The 21903-nt window shown below is 36.1% G+C and overlaps 5 protein-coding genes across 11 annotated transcripts in view; 2 read left to right on the top strand and 3 right to left on the bottom strand.

Annotated features, from left to right (window-relative positions):
* LOC105162731 (protein ZINC INDUCED FACILITATOR-LIKE 1) overlaps positions 1-7154 on the top strand; it is a 9777-nt gene extending 2623 nt beyond the window's left edge. For 2 of the 7 annotated variants that reach the window (XM_020694078.1, XM_011080836.2), the window contains 15 exons: positions 228-288; positions 362-464; positions 555-657; positions 1392-1445; positions 1542-1604; positions 2272-2321; positions 2416-2491; positions 2804-3019; positions 3476-3563; positions 3645-3730; positions 3814-3921; positions 4309-4353; positions 4450-4538; positions 4908-4951; positions 6745-7154. In XM_020694078.1, coding sequence (XP_020549737.1) covers positions 228-288; positions 362-464; positions 555-657; positions 1392-1445; positions 1542-1604; positions 2272-2321; positions 2416-2491; positions 2804-3019; positions 3476-3563; positions 3645-3730; positions 3814-3921; positions 4309-4353; positions 4450-4538; positions 4908-4951; positions 6745-6878 — 1320 coding nt within the window. In that variant the 3' untranslated portion in view covers positions 6879-7154. Of the gene's footprint in view, positions 1-227; positions 289-361; positions 465-554; positions 658-1391; positions 1446-1541; positions 1605-2271; positions 2322-2415; positions 2492-2803; positions 3020-3475; positions 3564-3644; positions 3731-3813; positions 3922-4308; positions 4354-4449; positions 4539-4907; positions 4969-6722 lie in introns of all 7 variants that reach the window. The other 5 variants (XM_020694079.1, XM_020694077.1, XM_020694080.1 and 2 more) reach the window with 5 other exon arrangements.
* On the top strand, positions 7710-10304 carry LOC105162730. The gene is made up of 3 exons (XM_011080835.2): positions 7710-8300; positions 8885-9009; positions 9890-10304. The coding sequence occupies exons 1-3, from the start codon at positions 7913-7915 to the stop codon at positions 10088-10090; spliced, it is 714 nt and encodes a 237-aa protein (XP_011079137.1). The 5' UTR covers positions 7710-7912; the 3' UTR covers positions 10091-10304.
* Positions 10752-12108, bottom strand: LOC105162729 (metacaspase-9). The gene is made up of 2 exons (XM_011080833.2): positions 11682-12108; positions 10752-11543 (listed from the first exon to the last, which is right to left on the bottom strand). Exons 1-2 carry the CDS (start codon positions 12022-12024, stop codon positions 10939-10941), a joined length of 948 nt encoding a protein of 315 aa, XP_011079135.1. The 5' UTR covers positions 12025-12108; the 3' UTR covers positions 10752-10938.
* On the bottom strand, positions 15937-18585 carry LOC105162728 (adenylylsulfatase HINT1). The gene is made up of 5 exons (XM_011080831.2): positions 18430-18585; positions 18257-18314; positions 17359-17448; positions 16384-16501; positions 15937-16289 (listed from the first exon to the last, which is right to left on the bottom strand). Exons 1-5 carry the CDS (start codon positions 18483-18485, stop codon positions 16222-16224), a joined length of 390 nt encoding a protein of 129 aa, XP_011079133.1. The 5' UTR covers positions 18486-18585; the 3' UTR covers positions 15937-16221.
* LOC105162726 (ABSCISIC ACID-INSENSITIVE 5-like protein 2) overlaps positions 20091-21903 on the bottom strand; it is a gene marked incomplete in the record, with an annotated part of 4583 nt that continues 2770 nt past the window's right edge. The window contains 1 exon segment of the mRNA XM_011080830.2: positions 20091-20459. Coding sequence (XP_011079132.1) covers positions 20379-20459 — 81 coding nt within the window.

The following is a 21903-nucleotide window of genomic DNA, read 5'->3' as shown; positions in this document are numbered from 1 at the left end:
AGAAAGCACAAGTAAAACCCTACTCGTTTAGTCCCTTAACCATTGCCCTCCCCAGCCCCTCTGGTGGATTCTATTGTTGCATCATTACCTGACATCTTCCCTCTTCCCATGTTGGACTTGCTTGCTGTATTCATTCTCATAATCTCCTCAATGGTTGGAAATGTTCTGTTATCTCTTTGATTAATCAAATCAGGTGCTTTTAGTATTTCTCCTTCTAATTACTGCAGACTCGGGACTTCCATATTGCAAAAAGGGAGGAAGACATAAGTTACTATGCTGGATACGTGGGTTAGTCTCTTTTTGAACATCATATATTGTACATTAGCCATCTCTATTGAACATGAATTGATATTTCATGTAGGATCTTCATTCATGTTTGGAAGAGCTTTGACTTCTCTTCTCTGGGGAATGGTGGCTGATAAATATGGTCGGAAACCAATAATAATGATTGGCACAATTATAGTGTGAGTGTCAATAGTCATGTTTCCATATTGCTGGCTAATTTACTTTGACATCCATCATCTTTTATTTTCTTCAACTTGGTTAAATTTCAGGGTTGTATTCAATACACTGTTTGGTCTTAGTGTAAACTATTGGATGGCAATTTCGACAAGGTTCCTTCTCGGAAGTTTGTGTGGAATTCTTGGTCCTATGAGGGTATGTCGACCTAAAATTTTCTTAGCCCTCAAAACAAAGTTTTATTCCTTCAAATTTTCATAGCAAAACAGATAAATTTATGTTTAAATTGGTTGAACTGATAAACATCCTGTCTTACCTGCTGAAGTGGAGATGAATTAGTGATTGCATCTTGATCCAAGACTGAAGTGTAGGTCAGCTGCTGCCCAAGTTTCTATGCTAAACACCAAAGAGCTCCGTTGAGATTCTTCTACACTATTAAGTATTAGCTAAAAAGGATTAGGAAGTGTTAAGAGTGATTAAATATCGAATGTTTCTACTTCTAAACACTTTAAACGTTTATATGAGATGATAGTTCAATATGGTCCTAGAAACCGACTAAACAAGGGTTATGAGTTTAAATCTCACTACTGCCAATCTTGCCACCATCCATTTACGTGAAAGAATTTCATGTGTTAGGTTGCATGAAAAGACTGTTTGCATGGGCCATATTAGAATTAAATATATCTCCTCTCTGTTTAAACTGTGGCAATTCAATATCAACAAATACTAAAAGGCTACTTATGTATGCCATTAATAGAGTGCCCACACCATTTCTTAATGAAATACATGCCTAACCCTAAACAATGAAATTTTTATTAGCTTACTACTGTGAAAGAACACATGTGCTTCAAGTAGAAACTCATTATGCAAACTCGCTTATATGTATTCATATAATTATTAGTTTTCTCCACGTGGTTTTCCAATTGATCTAGGCATATGCTTCAGAAATCTGTCGTAAAGAACACCAAGCTTTGGGGATGTCTGTCGTAAGGCATTTAATCCTTGTTTCCTTATTCTTGTTTCTGTATCTTGTGAGGTCCATCGTGATGTAGGCCTGGGTTGTTATATTGGGTTCTTTGTAGATTGGCACATCCTGGGGCATAGGCTTGGTCATTGGTCCGGCTGTTGGTGGTTTTCTTGCACAGGTAATGTCTATCCTCTGCTGCTCTAGAGAGTACCACAAATGGTTCTTAATATAACTACTGAATTTCAAAATGACTTAAAAAATCACTATATTCATACAATGAGACTGAAGCGATATGAATTTAAATAACTTATGTGCTACTATCTGGTAACCTTTTTGTTAGTTTGTCTCCGTACCTGCATTGAACGTTTTATTACTTGGATGTCCTTAAGATGGTAAATGATAACAGTTAAGAGCATCTAGGTGGCTTAGTTTTAGCCACAAGATCCTGAATGTTATCTTAAAGCTTGTAAAGTATTTTTGTTTGTCAATGAGAACAACAAACAATAGGATAAGATGTTAAGAGTTTATTAGCTCGTTAAAAATAGGTCGTTTACTTTTTACAATCTTAATCTCCTTTTCCCTGGTCATGTAAATGAGGATATTGCCTTAAAAAACCTTAATTATAAGCTCCAAAGAATTAGGAGCCTATTTCCAAGATCTAACATTTAAAAGAAGAAAAATATAGAGGACTCTGAAGCTTATAGAATCTTTTTTTAAGCTCAACCAAACATCCTCTAAGCTTTGGTTGCTGACTGCTGAAGACTTCAAAATCCCTTTTTTCTCTGTTTATGCCATTTAGCACTCCCCAAGATCCAACAATTTTTTTTGGACATGTATGATTTCAGCCTGCAGAGAAGTATCCTCAGATCTTTTCTAGAGAATCTCTGTTTGGGAGGTAAGCATGTTATTTCACACATCTATTTCTTTCAGTCTGTGATTCTTAGGTGCAAACTAATCATGCCATTCTCATCAGTCGATATGGCTTGCAGGTTTCCATACTTTTTGCCTTGTCTTGTGATATCAGTCTTTGCTTTGGTGGCATTCATCATCTCGTGTTGGCTTCCTGTACGTTCCTCTGCCGTTGCTTTCTGTATCAAGCTTTCATCATTATAGTCCAAGTTTTTTCATCTTTTTCAAACAGGAGTGGCACTTGATTTTCTGTTTACTTGCATGTCTTTATGTAAGCATGCAACTAAAATTCTGTTTCTGAACATATGCTCCAGAAGTTTTTGCCTCACTTAGTTTTCAAGTCTAGGTTTTGTTTTGACCGAGTGCCAATAATGATTCCTTGCTCATGAAGATTTTCACCTCACTTAGTGTTACATAAATGGCACCTGAAATTTTGTTGATATCTTTCTCAAATATGAATATTTGCAGGAAACTCTTCACATCCATTGTGAAGAAAACATCGCACGAAATTCCAGAGAAGCTCCACCGGAAGATAATACATATGAGTCGATTCAGTCACAGGAAATGGAAGTTTCTAAGCTCCAATCCACTGTCTCTCAAAGAAGCCTCTTCAGAAATTGGCCCTTAGTTTCTGCTATTATAGTGTATTGCATTTTCCAACTTCATGATATGGCATACAGTGAGGTAACCTCTTCATTATGTTCTTTTCTTTCTTCGAAGAATTTTACCGGTGCAAGCTGATGCAAATCTTTTTACTCATTCAGAATTGCGAATTATCTGTATTTTCCTATTTACATGTACATCTATTTGTAGAATTATGTAATTACAGATTTCATACAGAGTACCAAATGATTGTTTCTTTTTCCCCTCAATTTTTCTTTGATTTATATTATTGTATATGATTGCTTAATTAGTTAGATCATTTAAACAACTTCTCTCTTCAAGGTAATGCCATTTAGCATGAATAAAATAATGCCTCTTACCTTGTTTTTTATAAAAGGTTTCCAGTGATAATCTCCAAGCAAATACCAAACCATCTTTGATGGTCTACACAAGAAAAAAGCTTCTTTTTAATTCATTTGTCCAAGTTCAGATTGCTGCTGAATTACTGCATAGCTATCACTTATTTCCTTTTTTCAGATATTCTCATTGTGGGCTGTCAGCTCAAGAAAGCTTGGGGGCTTAAGTTTTAGCACTTCGGATGTTGGTGAAGTTCTTTCTGTTACAGGTAGATAATTTTTAGGTGATACATCTGAAAATTAATCCATTATTTACTGAATGTTGATATTATCTAATTGGCTTCATTCAGGGTTTGGTATGTTACTCTTTCAGCTCTTTCTATATACTTGGATAGAGAGGATGCTGGGAGCCATCTTGGTTTCTCGTATTGGAGCTGTAGGCCCATAAAACTTCTATTCCTAGTCCATATTTCCCGTCAAAGTGCTCTAGTCTGTGCCACTAACTGTTTCTCGTTGCAGGTTATTACAATACCATTGCTGTCGAGCTATCCATTTATAGCCAAATTATCTGGTCCGGTTCTCTTATTGGTGCTAAATTCTGCATCCTTGTTGAAGAATGTACTCTCTGTGAGTTCTTGTTAAATTAGTTTTCTTGTTAACTTTAGGCTTAGGCCAATCTCCACTGCCTTTTACAAGACTTCACAGCTGAAGAACTACAAAGAAAATATTTTCTGTAATATGTCTAAGATATATTGTGACTTCATCCATTTGAGTCATTTGACATATTAGACTTTGTATAGATTTATTTGGAATAATTCGTAAGAGAAGATCTTTATTTTCTTGCATGAATTACTTGAAGGCATTGAGGATTTGTTTTATGCATCAATTCGTAGAAGTAGAACATTCTTTCAGTGGTACCCCCTCAAACATCACAAACCAAAAAGAACGAATAAGATAATTCTTTTGCCCACCCCCTGTTATTACTTTCTACTGATTCATGACATTCATAATCAGATATCCATCACAACAGGCCTGTTAGTTATTCAAAACAGAGCTGTGGTAAGTTCTTCCAAGTTCTTACTTTTCATTTTCAACACCTTTAGAAATAAAATTGATATATTTTCAGTTTACAAATCTATCTGACATTTATTTCAGGCCCAAGAACAAAGAGGAGCTGCAAATGGCATATCTATGTCTGCTATGTCCCTTTTCAAAGCAATTGGCCCTGCAGCTGGGGGTTCACTGTGAGTTGCTCTTGTTTCTCTCCGCTCGTCAGTTTTATTGATTGTTATAATGACTGAGTGCTGTATAGAGTGTTATACTTCTCTTGAGGATATATGACCAATGGAAAAATAATTTTAATTTCTTCTCTCCTTGTTGATTGGTCCCTCTGTCATCTGTTCTTTGTATGTTGTTTAATTTCTTTTCATTAGTCCTCCTAAAGTTGGGTATTTGTTCTGCTTTACCAACATTTTCTGGATTCGTGATTTTATAAAAGAATTGATTCAGATATTATGTAAGTATTGAAACAGAGACCATGTTTTTTGTGTAACTTTTGACTTCTAGTTTCTAATTTTCTCTTTACATGATCTACTCGCTTTAAATTTCCTCAGACTCTCTTGGGCTCAAGGCAGGCAGCATGCAGAGTTTTTACCAGGTACACGAACAACTCTTGTAAGGCTCTTTCGACGTGTTAGTTTTATACGTTCATGATTTTGCCCACGCTCCCTTACCTCTTTCAATAGTTTATGACTTGTGGAAGTGAACTGCGAGTAACTTCACATGATAAATGAAAGATATAAAAATGGTTTAGTATTATGCATGTCACCAGTGCTCTGGTATACAGATACAAAAGACAAACATTTTATGACAGTGGCTCCTAGGTGCAGTCAATCATTGTGCTATGAGAGCATTTTATGATAGTAGCATCTAAATGCAGTCAATCATGTCCTTTGAGAGCGTAGATAACAACTAAATTTCAAAAAGAGAAATCTATCGACATTGAAAATGGAGAAAATGGGGATTTTATACCTAAAATTTGGTCATTTTTATGGGAAATTACTAATTTCCCCAGTGCTAAAATATGGTCCCAATGTCAAAGACCACATTCTTAATTGACTCGGGTCGAGGGTGTCGATGGTATGGAGATCTGTTTTGGTACCAGAATCAATACCATACCACCTACCAATAACTATGGAAAAATAACAAAACAAAGAACACCAAATTTAGCGAGGTTTGGCCAAAGAATTCCTACGTCCTTGGACAGTACCGAATTTCTATTTCACTGAAGGACAACAAATGTACAGAAGAGAGAAAAACAATTGCCAACAAATTAGATTGGCAAATGCTTTGTTTTGGAATGCCTAACGAACGTTAACTAACTCCATATTTATAGGTAAATGCTTGAGCTTGGCAAACATTTTCATGTGGGATATGAGCCACAATTGAACAAATCTCCACCTTGGCGAATTTCACATTTTCTCCTCTCAAACAATCTTTGATAGTGTCTCCAAATTCAATCTTCAAATTTTATCGATTAAGACCAAGCAAAATTGGAACTTGACTGCAGTCACGACTTTTGTCAACATATCTACAGAATCCTCACTGGCCCGGATTATCTGGTTTTTTATCCACTTTCTTCTAGTATCTCTCACAAAAGATATCGAATATCAATGTGCTTCGTTCTTGCGTGATGTACATGGCTGTTTGCTAACTGCATAACACTCTAATTGTTATTATGGATTGTAACGTGGGATGAATTCCCGGTTCACAAAGTAACCCAAATTGCTTACTTCACAGCGTCTGTGATTGTCATTTAGCTTCCATAGTAGACAAAGCAACTGCTGACTGGTCTGGATTTTTGGGAATTCTATTCCACTTTCTTCTAGAATCTCTGGCACAAAATGGTATCGAATATCAATGGGCCCTGTTATTGCGTGATGTACCTTTGCTAACTGGATATAATGTATTGTAATTTTGTAAATAAATTCCAAGTTCACAAACCATTGACACCAAATTGCTTACTTACAGCCTTGGTGATTGCCATATACTCAGCTTCCACTCTTGACTATAATTTTGACTTCCAACTAACTAGTGCTTTTGCAAGTGTAAACACATAGCCAGTAGTTGATTTCCGTTTATCAATGGCCATATTAAACTTTTAGTTTGAGAAGATTTCATCGAAGACCTTCATTCTATAGTAATAAATGCCTACTTATTTAGTCACTTGTGCTATTTGGCACACACCTTTCTGTGACAACACCCAAGTCATAAATAAGCTTTGTGCAACTTTCAAGCCTGTACTATATTAGTCAAATAAGCTGATATGTTCTCATGTTGATTCCTGTACCATCACAGTCTGCTTAGCATACCCTGTGCCGTCTTTTTCCAGGATTTCAAAGCATTTACCGACTTTTGGCTTTTGACAGCCACTTGGTTCTTGTGATGCAGGTGTTCACATGGTTTTCTTCATTTTGAACGTGGTTGAGATTGTCGGCCTCATTATGACCTTCAAACCCTTTCTGGCTCACCCCGAGGACGAGATCTCCGATCCGGAGCCTGACCCTGAAAGCCACAGAAGTTAGACTAAACTAGAGACCTCTTTCATTGATTCAAATGCAGGGATTCGTGTGAATCTCAATACATGAACTAGATTGGTGCAAATTAGCTCTACCCATGTGGTGGTATTTGTTGTCTGAAATATGTTCATCTAGATGAGTAGGTACCCTTTTTTTGTCACAGTGACAGTCTGCTTTTAAGCCCACTTTTGAACCTGCTGTAGCAATACAATGTGTATGAAGAAGTGTAAAGATTGAGGGTGAATAAGATCAGTATCTTCAGTGGTACACAATTCTGGTGGATGCAATAAAGTTTTTGGACGATCTTTGATTTTGATTACGTTGAACTATTTCTTTAATGATATTATTTTTGCTTTGTGATTGTTTGTCATCACCAGAGTGTGTACTCAATCCAGTTAGGTAAATGTAATTTTCATTAAATAAATAGTACAATCGTACAGTATAACAGTGCTCTGTACTCAACCCAATTCATAAGCATAAAATAATTTGTCAAATAATTGGTTTGGGAATTGGAACGGCCAAGTGAAATGAATTAATCACTATTTTTAAAACAATAAATTTATTAATTTCATTTAAATTTTGCCACGCAATTGTTTACATTACTTATATATTACAAATGCAGATATAAGATACTAATTGTCAAGTATGTTTATATCTATTTTTAATATTTGTTAACCAACTCAAAACACATACCAAACTTTTAACTTTAAAATTCATTTTTCCAAACCAAATCAAGAAATTCTCGAAATCAAACTCCCAAAAAAAAATTCTTGCAAAATTTCCTTTGACAAAAGTTTTGGGCTTTTCCAAGCAAGTTTGCATTGGGTTGAGAGGGGGGAAAATAAATTATAGAAATTGCACTTGCCCCCCTTTTCTTTGGTTTTTTTCCCAATTCGTCCAACAAAGGAAAATTATCTGCATTTTACCCCCATGTCGAAAGCAAACCCAAAGACCACCTGCGGATGAGTACAAAATTTCAGACGCAGCAAATCAGTGTAAATAATCAAGAATCATGAAGAACTAGATAATTTGATGAAGAAATGGCGAACCCCAGAAGGACATCGTATTCATCGAACCCGCTACCGATTTCAGACCCGACTCCACAATTCCAATCCCCATCCCAAAACCCACAGACAGCAGCAACCCTCTTAACCTCGCTCAAAGTTTTCCTCAAAAAACCGCATGCATTCCCTTTTCTCCTGTCCATTTTCCTTCTTCTCACATGGGTTTCTCTTAGATTTCAACACCGTTACGCCAATCCTGCGTTTCACCAATCGTCATATACTGTGAATGAGAAAAATGGCGGTTATGTTAAGGATCCGAATGCCAATGTTGTGAAATTCTCCGCTTTTTCTTCTCTTGTAATGAAGGATAAGCGTGGCTGGTTGATTAATCCCGTGTCACTTGCGCTGGATGCTGATGTTCCAGGTTTTGCCTTTGTGTTCTAATGTGATTTTGAGAAGTTATAATTTTTTTTTATCTATGGGGCTCTAGTTATGTAATTTTCCTTAGCTATGATTTTTGGGGGACCAAGCAAATGAAGGTGGAATGCTATAATGGTTGATGGGGAGCTGCTTGAACTTTTTGATTGAGCAAAGATTGTGTCGTTATTGTTCTTTTGCCTTTGTAGCCAAACGCTGATGATTTTTAGACACTGTTTTTTCTATGTCCATGCGTGTGTTTAAACATTTTTTGTTTCTGTTCTGTTATAATTTAAACAGCAGTAGAATTGATACTGAGTGATGGTTAACCACGGATGATTTTGTGCTACCCCTAGTAGGTCGGTCGATTAGAATCCGATGATGTCATAAGACGTAATGATGATATCGTCGTTTATGATCTAATGATGTACACTGAGATTGTGCTGCTATCGACATGGATAGCATCTAATCTCCTGGTGAATAAGAATATGAAATTGAAACTTGGTGTTACTAACATGCTGTATTCTTCTCATTGTGTACTTGTTATTGCATTTTGATGTTTCAAAACAATGGTGGATTATGAATTTGCAGGAGGAGCGGTTTCTTGTGCTTCAGTTCATTTGGGTGAGATCCGACCTGGAACAGTGAGGGGAAACCACAGACACCACACTTGTAATGAGACATTTGTAATATGGGGTGCTAAAACTGTGTTCAGGGTATGCCTGCCGTTCTTATTAAGATATATATATGGTATTCACAACGATTTGCTGATAGACATAGTCTGATGAGGTTGCTAAATGCGTGAACTTCAAATAATTTGGCCCCGAAGCAGTTTAAGAGCTTTTATATCATAGGCAATTTAACTATGAACCTTTTAGTTTGAGCTCCCAGATCTTGAGGATAAAAGAAGGGAGGAAAAGAAAACACTGGTTAAAAGGGTTAGACATTAATATTTATCTATGTAAGTTCTCCAAGACAACGCATATATGGCATGCCTGATAGCATCAGCTCATATCTAGTTCTGTTCACTTTTTCTGTTTGTTATTTCCTTCTTACATGAAGCATCATATATATCATTCAAAGGGACATTTTCTGTGCACTTCACCACTGGAAGAAGGGGGTGGAGGCAAGGGGTTCTGCTGGTTTAGTTTAATATAGCATCTTTTATGGAATGCAATGTTTCGAGGATGCAGAATAATGTTTTGGTTTGATTACAGAAGATTATGGGATGGGATGTCTTGATGATGCAGAATAATGTCCAGAGGGGGTTGTGGGGTTGGGTTGCCCAGCAGATCTTGTTAAAATTGCCACACACTCTGAAACACGTTCTAAGTTTTAGTATCTTATGAGATGTTTAAAGTAACTTTGGAAAAATCAATAAACGGAAGCAGCAGCACCAGAGTTAAAAAATTGATAGCAACTGAAAGCTCTTTCATTCTGATCTCTTATGGACTTTATTTATTATGACTTGTAAGAGGCATTCTTTCCATTTGTACTGTATAAGAAATACTGTACAGAGATGTTATTTCATATTCCTTTTCTCCGGTCTCATACATATAAATTGTTATTTGACCCATGACCATCTCCAACGTGCAGCTGGAGAACAATGCAGTGAAAAGAGGATACTCTGAGGTAACAATTGGAGCAGATGAAGTTGCAGTTGCAGCTAGTCCTAGCGGCACTGCGCATGCTTTGGTGAATATAGATGCCATACGGACCACATTTTTCTTGGGGTGCCAGGACAGTGTAATGAATAACAGCTCAACTACTGACTATAAAATTTGGAACAATCTATAGTTCATCTAGTTGTTTCTTCTGGGTGGAATTCAGCTTGTAGGGAGAGATAAGATGATGAATCTCGCCGGTGGGCGTAGTTTTCCGTCAATACACTTCTCTTTCATTCATAGTGTAAAATTAGCACAAAATTGCATGTATATATCAGATACAGCTATTCATTTTCCATCATATTTGTGTGAATCATGCAAGTAAATGACCCCTTTTTTCCAGTTAATCCTATGCTTCTGGACTGACCAAAGCATTAGACCCATCTTTATGGGAGGTAGATAGAGTCATCGATGACTCGGAAAGAGCAAAAGTTTTACTTTGTTACCCTCTGTTCAAATAAGATAGATTCTGCCAATCATTCCTTTATTCCAAATTTATAGATTATGACATCAGTCATTTCACATAGTTCTGGGAATTGATTATTTGGTTATAAAGATTTCACAATGCAATCTTGCTAAAAAAGTACGATCCCCTGTCATAAATACACACATGTCAAATGAATCCTTCAAATATTTATAAGTCTTTATGTGTTAGAATTCGTACGAGCTACATGTCAATGGGGCATTTGTCGGATGAGTGCTAAGCTAATGGTCGTCCAAGAGGGTCGCTAGATTGAGACCCCACTCGATCAGAAATACGCGGATCTATGGAGTGTTTGGGCATTTTTTTCAAATTTTTTGAGGGCATTTGTCGTTCGGGTTTAGTGTATTCTCCTATCAAAACAATTCTTGAATTCAGTTTCTTCATGACTTGGGAAACTCCAATTTTGAACAAACAATGAAACAATTGCATATTCGCACAAAGATTTTATTGTCTTATCAATACACACAAGATTTCATGGCAACATATAACGTGCTTTCTCATGGACTTGGTTTCTGGGGTGGGCTCAAGAAAATTGCTTCAGCATTTTCATCACTGCAGTAGAGGCAAGGGTGCTGGTTGTTGAAATGTTGCATGATCAGAATCTTTCTAGCCATCAATACTATTTCCCTGTTGCTTAGAGGTCCTGAATTCTTCTTCAACACCATCTGAACCGTGTTGCTAAACGCTCCACAAGGTTTCCTTCCGTTCGTCATGATTTCCACATCTGCAGATGTCTCGTTTGCTTGGCAGCCGCTTAGTAAAATTCCTTCGTCTGGCTTCAAATATGGTGTGCTGATCGGCTCCAGCTCGTGCAGGGGCAAACGAAACATGAGACTGGCATCAGATCCAAACACTTCCACCAAGTGTGCACCTATGTCTGTGCTGATTTTGCTTGTTAGAGATGTGAAATATTGCAGGATTGACTGGAAAGGAATCTCCTTCGGCTTGCAGAAAGGTGGAGTTATGCTGTTTCTGGGAGTGCTAGATGGACCGATCTGCTCCGTCTCTTTGTCGATCAGGCCTCCACTGTGGCAAGAATCAGAGAGGATGGTGAAAGTAGCTCCTTTTGGCACACGGTTCACAAGCTGCCTGAAGTCCACACCTGCCAAATGGTTCAATAGACATCATTTATTAGTTCAATACTAGGCGATAATTCCATCTATTCTTATGTTTTTCATCTCTTCTTGTTCCTGCATACGTTTCAGAATCTCTGTTGCAGTTCCTAACACTGCATACTTACTGGTGATGAGATTGAAATCACAAGGAACGATCGCCTCCTCTATCTTAGACAAATTGCGAGCTTTGATCAAAGTCCCATGGCCCGAGTAGTGGAAGAACAAGACGTCGCCTGGCTCAGCTTGATCGATCATTCTGCTTAGTGCCTTCTTGATGTTGGCACCGGTAGGCATGGTCAAGCTACCGGGCTTGTCAATCATTAGCTCAACATGATTTGGATCAAAACCAAATTGAGCTACAAGCACCTCGTGCATGGCCAAAACGTCGTTATGGCACCCGCGCAGCTCGTTCGGGGTTTTGGGATAGTTGCAGCCCACAAGAAGAGCCATTTTCTTGCCTTTCTCCATCTATATACACTTGGATCTAAGTTGCCAGAAATGAGTAGAAAATTTTTCTTCTCCTTTTGTTCTGACAATTACTAAGTGATTGAATTCATGTGACCTTGTGCTATTTATACATATGAAATTCTTGCTTGTGGAGTTTGCAAGAAAGGGGTTTGCTTAACAGAAATGTTTTTCTTTTTTCTGGTTGTAAGAGTTTCCTTAGGTGTTGAATGGTGTCTTAGTCATTGCTTTCAAGTCATGTTTTCAATTGAGAAATTAGCTTTGTAGCTTTTATTACCAGAAAATGAAAGACTTGTAAATTGTGAACACCATACAATAAATAAGAGTTTGTGTAAGAAAGACAACTTGTCCAATTTCAAAAGTTAAGACATCAGAATTGTCCTGATAGAAATAATTTTCACTTTTAAGACACAATTTAATTGCTGTTGCTATATTTTGGTAAACATGGTAATTAATTTCATGCATTTCTTGGAGGACTTGTTTTTTCTTTATGGTGTACAATGTGACTCTTACTGAAAAAATAAGTTTGACCATCTTCTCAATGACTGAGAATATTAATTCACCAAGAAAACTCGAGGTACGGGTGTAAATAAATCGAGTTTATGTCAAATTCGACAAAATTTCAAGACTTGAAGTTGAATTGGACCCATGATTTAGAGCTCGAGCTAGAGGATGAGTGCGACGAGCTTACCATTAGAGAAAATTGAACTCAAACTTGAACTCGAGCTAAAACTAATCGAATTTAAAACAATTATAATTTCAATTAATAAAGGAAAAGAAATTAGGGAAAAATGCAACGCACTCCCTGTGATATGGGTAATGTGCATGATACCCCCTGTGATATAAAAAATATCAAATTACCATACTGTGAAAATTTTATTGTAGCAATTGGATTCCTGCGAGTCCAAGGTGTGGCGCACGAGCCAATGTTGTGGCTGGGGGGCCATATTTATATTGTTTTTTGATAATTCTGCCCTTCCTTTATTAAATGAAAGAGATTAAGTGCAAAATACCCCCTGTGTTAGTGTAAAGAGCAAATTACCCCCTATATTTTTTCCCAAATAAATGTACAGCAGCTTGCTCATATGTTATTGCAATTTCTCCTTCTTCCACTTGTTTCTCACTTTTTATGTTAATGTTAGTTTCGTTGTTAAAATGAAGACAATATAAACTAAACTTGTAAAACTCTAATGTTTAAGTATTTTAATTTTTTTGGCATTTTTACGACTGGATTTCTCATGCTTAAATTTCATAAATAGAAGCTGAAAATGTACAGAAAAAATAAACACCAACACTACATAAAATTGACAAAAATATAAAATTGGATTCCATTAGAAAGGATTGAGACTTGATATTGTTTTTATTGCCACATTACAAAAGAAACATTGAGTGTCATATTATAGACATTTTTTTTCACATTTACAAAAGGAACAGGCCATTTACCCGGAAAAAAAAAAGGCCATTTACAAGATGAAGATGGAGTCTGGCTGTTTCTTAGTGTCTCTTCAATCGTGATCCTTTGCATTTGATCCAGCTCATTCATGAGAACTCTCTCGTGCAGTTTCATTGCCCTTTGCTCGAGAATATTTTGAATCTCTGTCATTACTTTAGAGACCTTGCCAAGGAGCAGGTTCACATATATGATTAGACCGACCAGTCCTTCCATCCCTCACTGAATCTTCAAACTTCTCCTGCACCCACCTTGGAGATCTGTCTTTCTCGGCTCCCCAGCCCGTATTAGCAGCTCTCTGAATTAAGGATAAAAAGTTTTTAGAAGATAATTGCACAGAGATAACTACATCAGATCCAAATTTCAAAGCATTAAGTGAAAAATAAAATGAGATACTAATCTGTCATAAAGTTACAACAAACACAATACAAAAGAGAAAAGAACAGTCTAAGCAGCAGGAAGCAAACATCAGCTCATGGATTAATATATTGTATAAATAAAAATGAATGTTACTGAATTTAAACAAATACTTGAAACATTAACAGATTATATTTTGCATACTGATACCAAGGGATCAACTTATACCTAATAGCTTCAGCTAAATTACAAACTGAGCTTCAGGTAAATCCCAAACTAAAACATTTGAAAAACTATAGATCAAATGTTTTCACAAATAGATGAAGCTAGAACTAGAAGGGTTGCTGCTCAACAGTTCCATAGCTTCAGCATGTGTTAGTCAGCATCACACCATAAGGCTAGTCATTTCTATTATTCAAAATAAACATTGCAACTAGTATAACAATTAGTTATCAGTAATTATAAGACAAAAATATGGATCTAGCTAATATTCTAGCATTTTTTTACCATTTTTCATGATCTATGTAAATTGATGGCCCAATTAAGATAATTAAGAAATAAATTAAAAACCAAAAGAACAGACATTTAATCAGCTATGTAATAATTGGGGGCAAAGGATATGTGAGATATGTTTATGGCATGATAATGGGTTAAGCCATACACCATTGGTCAGAGATTGGTAAATTCAGATTTTTGTAACCCATCAATTGTTATCTACTATTGGGAAGAGGGAACTTGGAATGTCATTGAACTTTATTTGGTTCTGCCTCTCACTTTGGTCAACAAAATTGTACAGATTTTATACAAGAACAGTAGATGTCCAAGTAGTTATTCGAATCATCCAATCCAATAACATATGTCCATGGAACTCCTAATCCCAACCAAACGAATAAAAGAATAGTATAAACAGAAAGGCTTATCTTAACTGCTTCCAAATTTATTGCTTGCTCAGCTTTTTTCCTCACAAAAAGCCTCCATTAAACCAAAAAACAAACACAAAATTCAGCAATAAAACTCGTAAAAAGAAAAAAAAATTTCAAAAATATACCACAGCCTACATAGATATTCACCCATATATATTCACCCACTACATAGATACGGTTGTTAAGTGTATGTATAGGTGCACAAGTTCTTGAAGAAGTATTGAAATATGAAGCTGTAAATTTCGGCAAGTGGGATTAAGAGACTGACCGTGTTCGGTGTCGTAGCCGCAGGCGACGGCATTTGGCGGGGGATGAAGGGAACGAGTTCGCCGGCGGCGATGGTGGATTTTCAAGAAGCAAAAATCGGAAATCGAAGCTCGAAATATGAAGTTGTGTAGATCGAGACTGACCGTGTCCGGTGTCGCAGCCGCGGACGACGGCGTTTGGCGGGGTTGAAGGAAAAGAGTTCGCCGATGGAAATTGGTTCGCGGTCGCGGCCGTCGCCGCCGGCGGTGGTGGATTTTCAAAGATTTGAGTGGATTTCGTGTTTAGGTTCCTCTAAGTCGCCTCTCTTCTTCTCTCTCCAGAAACAAAATCGACAATAGATGAAAATTCTAAGTTTGACTAGCAGTCAGCATTTTCAAATAAAGAGTTCGCCGGTGGCGGTGGTAGATTTTCAAGAAGAAGAGGCGGAAATCAGAGCTCCAAATAGCGGAATCGGTATCGCAGCCGCAGACAACGGTGATTTGAGTGGATTTCGCCGGCAGCGGTGGTGGATTTTCAAGGATTTGAGTGGATTTCTTGTTTCCCTTTCCTCTTAGTCGCCTTTCTTCCTCTCTCTCCAGAAACAAAATCAACAATTAATAAAAACCCTAAGTTTGACTAACAACATTTTTAAATATAAGGAGGGGTATTTTCGTCTTTCACCCTTCTCACCAACGTTTAATTCTACAATATTTAATTGACAGGGGGGTATTTTGCGTTTTTTTTAACACAAGGGGGTAATTTGCTCTTTATTAATAACACAACGAGTATTTTGCTTTTAACCCAAAGAAATTATCCTCCATATACATAGAAAAGCACACACTTATAACAAGTCTTGTCTATCTAAGTTAAAAGTATGCACTTGAACAACTTGGCAAGAACAGAATAAACAAGAACCTGTAACCTACCTGGGGCGAAAACTTCTGAAAACACTGTTGTAGATTTCTTGATTCTGATAATGCAAACTTCAGAAAGTACGTGCAACAGTCAAAACTCCGCAGTCAGAGGTAATTCTTACATGCACCCAATGATAGAAATACCAAATGGCATGGATCAACTGATCTCTACAAATTGTTGTTTGCACACACTCTTCGTTTTAATTTAAATTAACATCAAAGAACAGAATCAGACAAAGCAGTTAACAGCGTCCCTAGTTTGGCATAGTGAATGTAAGAGCTTTCCATGCATATCTATGAGATAAGCAGCTCAGCCAGGCGGCCAGTTCATTTGGCGTCCCCCGAGCAGGTGAATGTGAAGGTGATAGACAGATTGGCCTGCAAAAGATTCTCGAAGTCAAGATCAACTACAGAACATGGACGAAAATTTACCTGCATGAGTAAATAAATGAGGAGAGGTTCGTATGAGTACATCCTTTTGGCCCGTCATTAATCACAAGCCTAAAGCCGTCCTCGAGGCCTTCTTGTTTGGCAACAAGTTTTGACGTGTAAAGAAGACGGCCAAGAATCTCAGTGTGTTTCTCTTCAGCCTGTAGGATAAACCATGACTGGTTATAATATTGAAGATAAACCAAAAGCAAAAGAGGAATTTATGTGTTCTTGCACAAGTTTCTCGAAATTGTAAAATTGCACATCAAAAGATGAGGGAAAGTTCGGCAAGAAGAATAAAAGGGAAAAGTGTGAGAATGGTGTGTGCCATGGTCCATTATCAGTCTGAAAACTGACGTTGTATCAATCAAACAATCAAGATGGATAAGAATAACTAAACCTTGATCCACCACAAGCTTTATAAAATGAATCTCCCATTTATAAATTGACCACTATTATTATGTCTTACTTGCCCTTTGCAAGAGTCTCCTCGACAACCTCACTATGCTTTGTTTGCTTATGAGAAACAGCGCTAGAGGCCTTACAATTTGCTGCCTGACTATTAGTACACAGCTTGCAGGTTGCAGACTTTAAATTCAAGTTCAAGAAGCATAACATTCTTTAACAAATCATCGGAGAAACCACATGTCGTGGTGCTATACTCTCGTCTGTGTGAGATCAAGCAAACAATTTCATGCTACTCTCAGTCACAGAAGCACCAATGACCAGAAGGACTACATTTGTATATCTAAGGTAATTTCATGTGATTATACATCTCTAGACCCAATGGATAGATAAAAACAAGAACTAGAAAGAATACTCAGTTCTAGTACCACATTAACAGTAAACATAAAAGTACGAAATTGACAAGACGATGAAGAATGCAGGAAACAAACCGCAGCATCAGTCTGGAAAAAGGCAAGTTTCAGGGTTTGGGGTTGAAAAATTCATTTATAATTGAGAAGTCAATGGAGACATGAAGTTGGCTTCGATGATATGCAAGAAGAACAAAGATTACCTTGGAAATTCCAGTTAAGCCATCTGTCACTTTAGGAATAATGACGACGTGTACAGGGGCTTGGGGCGCTATGTCCCTGAAAGCAAGCACCTGCAGAAAAATGACAAGCTTTGCTATAACATAATTAGAGCTTTCAGTTTCAATTTACATGCACTTCAATTCCAACCATTTCAGCTAAAGAAAGGGAAAATCATAAAAAAGAAAACTATACAACGGAACACTATAATAGTTTTGAGCTACAACCAGTTCGTCAATCAATTGGTCACATAAAACAAGGGCTTTTACTAGGCGAGCATGATATCGTTGTAAAGATCACTCCTGTCGTTTTAAAGGAAATTTAACTAAAACTCGAATGGGAACGATCATTCATTTATGCTTTTATGACCACCCATTTATCACATAGTTAACAGGGCAGCCATTTTACCTTAAAACTATCATCCCTTCGTCACTTAGACCATAGGGCCACAATAAGATTAGAAGGTTGTTGCTTTGAGTGCACGAAAAGGGACAAAATCCTCAATCATGAAACTAACTACCGAGCAGTGCTTCATCCAGACATCATAAATGAACAAACAATGTAGTATATAGGGAACAAAAGACATCAAAACCTAAGCAAGCAGTCCAATTTTGTGTCGCCACAGAATTACAAAACGATCGAGAAAGGCATTAGTACAAAATCCAGAGCAGAAAAGAAGAAAACTTTCACATGTTTGTTCCTCACATTAGTACACCATTTTTCATTACCCAATTTCACTCTGTCATGCTTTTTAATAACTTATATACACTGATACAAGCAACAAATTCATACAACAAAAATCACAAAAGCATATCAACAAAAATCTCGAATCAAAACAAGCAAGAAACTAAATAAACAAATAAAGGGTCGAGCTTAAACAACCTTGTCATCCTCGTACACGATGTTGGCTGGTATTTCCTTGTTGATAATCTTGTCAAATCTGCATGTTGTCAACCATCAAGAAACATCAAATTCTCGGCATATATGGTTTATTACAGAGATACAAACTGAACCCACAAACAAAGAACAAGGGCTGAGGGAAGAAACAAACAAACATGGTGGGAGAACCAGAGGGCACAGCAGCAAGAGCAGCATCTTTCTCGGAAGCCATAGCCGTCCAGAGGACTTGTGTTAACAGAACAAATGATTACTAGCAGTCGGCTGTGCTGTTTGAGGTTTCCACTTTCCAGTTGTTTCTACCAGGCCCGTAAAGGTTCTATTTTTCTTTTTTAATTAATTTTTCCTTCAATTTTTATGAACATTTTCAAGTAATGGGATAAAGTCTTATTTTTTAAAAATAAAATTGTATTTTTATAAGTTGTTTAAATTATGGCGTTGATGTAATAAAAATTTGAAATATTCTTATAAAAATTGAAATATTATTGATAATGATCACGTCCAAGATGCAAAAATAAATATTAATTTTATAAAAATAATTATACAGCTCTTTCATGAGATTTGATATATATAAATTCTTGTAATTCAAGTAATTATATTTAGTACCTCTTACGCTTGTTCCTATCTAATAAATAAATTTCTATATTAATAAAAACTCATCGAATTTGTTGATATTAGTAAAAAATTAAATAAAAATTTATATTTATCCTCGATAGGCTTATTACCCTATCAGCAAACTTGACAAACTTTAACTATTTGAAGGGTCTATTTGTTAGAAGAAACAAACGCCAGGAATACTAAATATATTTTTTTCGAACTATACGGTGTGCTCTACTAGTAATTATACAAAATATTATGAGAGAACAATGTAATTATTCTTTTTTTATATTTTTATTATAATATTGTAATAAATTTATGTATTTTTTTTTTGTGAGTTTTTGTATTTTTTGAAAGAAATTGAAAATGCCATTTATGTTTAAAAAAAAATTATAAGTTCTTGATATCTTATTTTTATTATTAACTAAAATTATAAGTTCTTAATATCTTATTTTTTGATATTATTAACTAATTTTCTAAGAAGTTTACCAATTTAAATATTTTAAAAAGTTCATAACTCACCCCAAACTCCATCTTAGCTCAAGGAGTGTTTGTAACCGCTTGAAAAAAAGATTTACGATTTATTGTTGAAAATAATATAAATATATATATATATTTTTTTTATTTATAAATTGTGCTTTTTAATTGTTTCCATTAAGTTATTTAAGTAAAAAGAAAATTATAAAAAACTTTTTACCAAGTTTTATAATATTTTAATAAAATTATAAATATTAAATTATTTTTTCAAACACTCTAACTTCAACTTTTTTCTACTTTTTTGTTTTGTTTTCAAAAACTCCCAACTCTCACCACTTACAATGCACTCACCATATAATTAGATTGAATCGGACTAGAGAAGTTCCCTTCTACCAATTTATAATCCAGAAACTACTTGACCAACGTATATATTTAGAGATAATTACATTACACCCCTAATCTATGATTTATTTACAAAAAAAATCACTCTTATCTTTTGAAAATTACACATACACCCACCAGAAACATCTATATTATTTATACAAACCACCCTGTTTTTAAAAAATTACATATACACTTCTTGAAAACATCGACATCATTACACAAACTACCCTTGTTTTTTGGTTGCCAGGGTGATTTCTGTAATTACAGAAAAGACATGAGTAGTTTGTGTAAATAGACTATAGTCAAAAGTGTTGTAAACGTAATTATTCCATTTATTTAATAACAAAAGCATAACGATAGATGAAAGAGCAAAATTTCATGGGAACTATGCCTCGAATCACCATAACTAGTTCCATAAAGTTCCATGTCAGTTACCGCTATAAAAATGTACATACAGGGAGAAGGTTCACTCGGGCAGGATGGCCATGGAATGTTCAAACAACAAAGGCAAACATGAATGCTATGTATCCTATGGCTGTCGTCCGGTCATGGACGGTGACGGTACCCCAAGTTGCAAAGAGTCGAAAAAAGAGAAAAACAAACTAAAACCGGCTAAAAAGGTGAGGACGAGAATGAATCTACATGATCCTCATATAGGGGCTGAGCTCGTTCGTCGCAGTTGATACTTTGGCTCTGGTGGTGGTATGCTCGGCAACACCTTCTCCCATTCCTGCAAGTACATATAAATACGGATATCCAAGAAATCGAGGGAAATGGAGAAATATAATGTTTATAGGGTCGATAGCCATTCCATTGACAACACAGAACATAAAAGAATAATCTTCTTGGATGAAGTGATATCCCATACTTCTCACCCTACTAGGCTTTGAGTCAGAAGGGATTTGCTTAAATTTCATCAACGGCTGCTGAATAGTATTTCTTATGAGGGACAACAAATAAAATCTAAGATATGAGTTGATTTGACGGTGGACTTATTATTTTCAGTTAGATCATTTTTACTGAAGTCGATTTATTGATTCAGAGATCAATTTATCAGCCAACAACTTAAGATAGTTAACTTTTCCAGGTGGACTGAACAAAAAGCTAGTTTCATCACAAAGAGGATTGCCAGCTACTGATGTCAAAAGAGAGAAGCAGATTTGTGCAGAAGAATGGCAGTATAATTTGTTGTTGGTGTTGATATGGAGCCAAAAAGAAGTAATGGACTCGTTAAGTTCTCTCAGGTATATTGTAATAACACAATCATATTCGATAAGACTTGCAGCAGTTATCCTCGATTCAGCCAGTTTATTTGGCTAAAGGACCAAAAGCTTATGCATAAACTAGCCTAAGAAGAGCTGTCTACCACTCAATGGTCGTCATGTTTGATCTTACAGAAGGAGATAACATTTCTTGGACGTAAACTGAATTAGGCCTGGTTAAAATAAACATTCTCATGATATGGCAAATTTGCTCAGTAGAAAATGGGTGTTTGCAACCGCACAAAATAAACGCTTATCAACTTATTATTAAAAAATAAACTGAAGCTATAAACAACTTCCGATTAACTTCTGCATTTTAAGTTGTTTTCACAAATATTCCAACTTCAAGTCTTCACTTTTTGCTTTTGTTTCAAACACTATTAATTTTCACTAGTTCTTAACTTACAACCTATTTCCACCACAAAAACAGAAGCTAGTGCAAACACCCCTATTCGAATTTCAAATTTAGGTTTTTCTACACTCTTTTCTTACATGTTTAGATCAGAATGAACTCTAAAATTCACTGATCTCCATGCGTTATCTTAAGATAGATGAATCAGAAGACTGCACCAATGCACAGAAGCTGGAAGTTGGATGTCAAGTAGAAATGCAATATTTCGGGGTCAATAAAAGAGAAAAAGAAGTGAAAAATATTGGTGCTCTTATAGTTCTTAATCTTCAATGTAGTAGAAATTGAACTTTGATTAACTACATGTAAATCATGCACAAAGGTTTCTCATTTCAGCTCTATGGTAATAAGAAGAAACAAAATACGAGCAAAAACTAAGGGAATTCTTGGACATGAATTGTTAATACTTTCTGTTTTCTCAGTGAAGACACTATATTATGAAGTTTCAGTGAGCAGAAGAATGTCTTTCCAACATCAGTCAGTCACCCATGCATTTCCTGCTG

This window comes from Sesamum indicum, linkage group LG5 (genome assembly GCF_000512975.1).
Source record: "Sesamum indicum cultivar Zhongzhi No. 13 linkage group LG5, S_indicum_v1.0, whole genome shotgun sequence".
Classification (NCBI taxonomy): Eukaryota; Viridiplantae; Streptophyta; class Magnoliopsida; order Lamiales; family Pedaliaceae; genus Sesamum; species Sesamum indicum.
This window is presented reverse-complemented; position numbering and strand designations above follow the sequence as displayed.

Bases quoted from the DNA above. Each gene is read 5' to 3' on its own strand.
- LOC105162730 (XM_011080835.2), top strand. From the start codon at position 7,913: ATGGCGAACCCCAGAAGGACATCGTATTCATCGAACCCGCTACCGATT. The intron at 8,301-8,884 runs GTTTTGCCTTTG...ATGAATTTGCAG, and splicing joins GCTGGATGCTGATGTTCCAG to GAGGAGCGGTTTCTTGTGCT. The intron at 9,010-9,889 runs GTATGCCTGCCG...TCCAACGTGCAG, and splicing joins GTGCTAAAACTGTGTTCAGG to CTGGAGAACAATGCAGTGAA.
- LOC105162729 (XM_011080833.2), bottom strand. From the start codon at position 12,024: ATGGAGAAAGGCAAGAAAATGGCTCTTCTTGTGGGCTGCAACTATCCC. The intron at 11,544-11,681 runs GTAAGTATGCAG...ACCATTTGGCAG, and splicing joins TGATTTCAATCTCATCACCA to GTGTGGACTTCAGGCAGCTT.
- LOC105162728 (XM_011080831.2), bottom strand. From the start codon at position 18,485: ATGGCTTCCGAGAAAGATGCTGCTCTTGCTGCTGTGCCCTCTGGTTCT. The intron at 18,315-18,429 runs GTTTGTTTGTTT...GACAACATGCAG, and splicing joins CCCTCTGGTTCTCCCACCAT to ATTTGACAAGATTATCAACA. The intron at 17,449-18,256 runs GTTGTTTAAGCT...ATTTTTCTGCAG, and splicing joins TCGTGTACGAGGATGACAAG to GTGCTTGCTTTCAGGGACAT.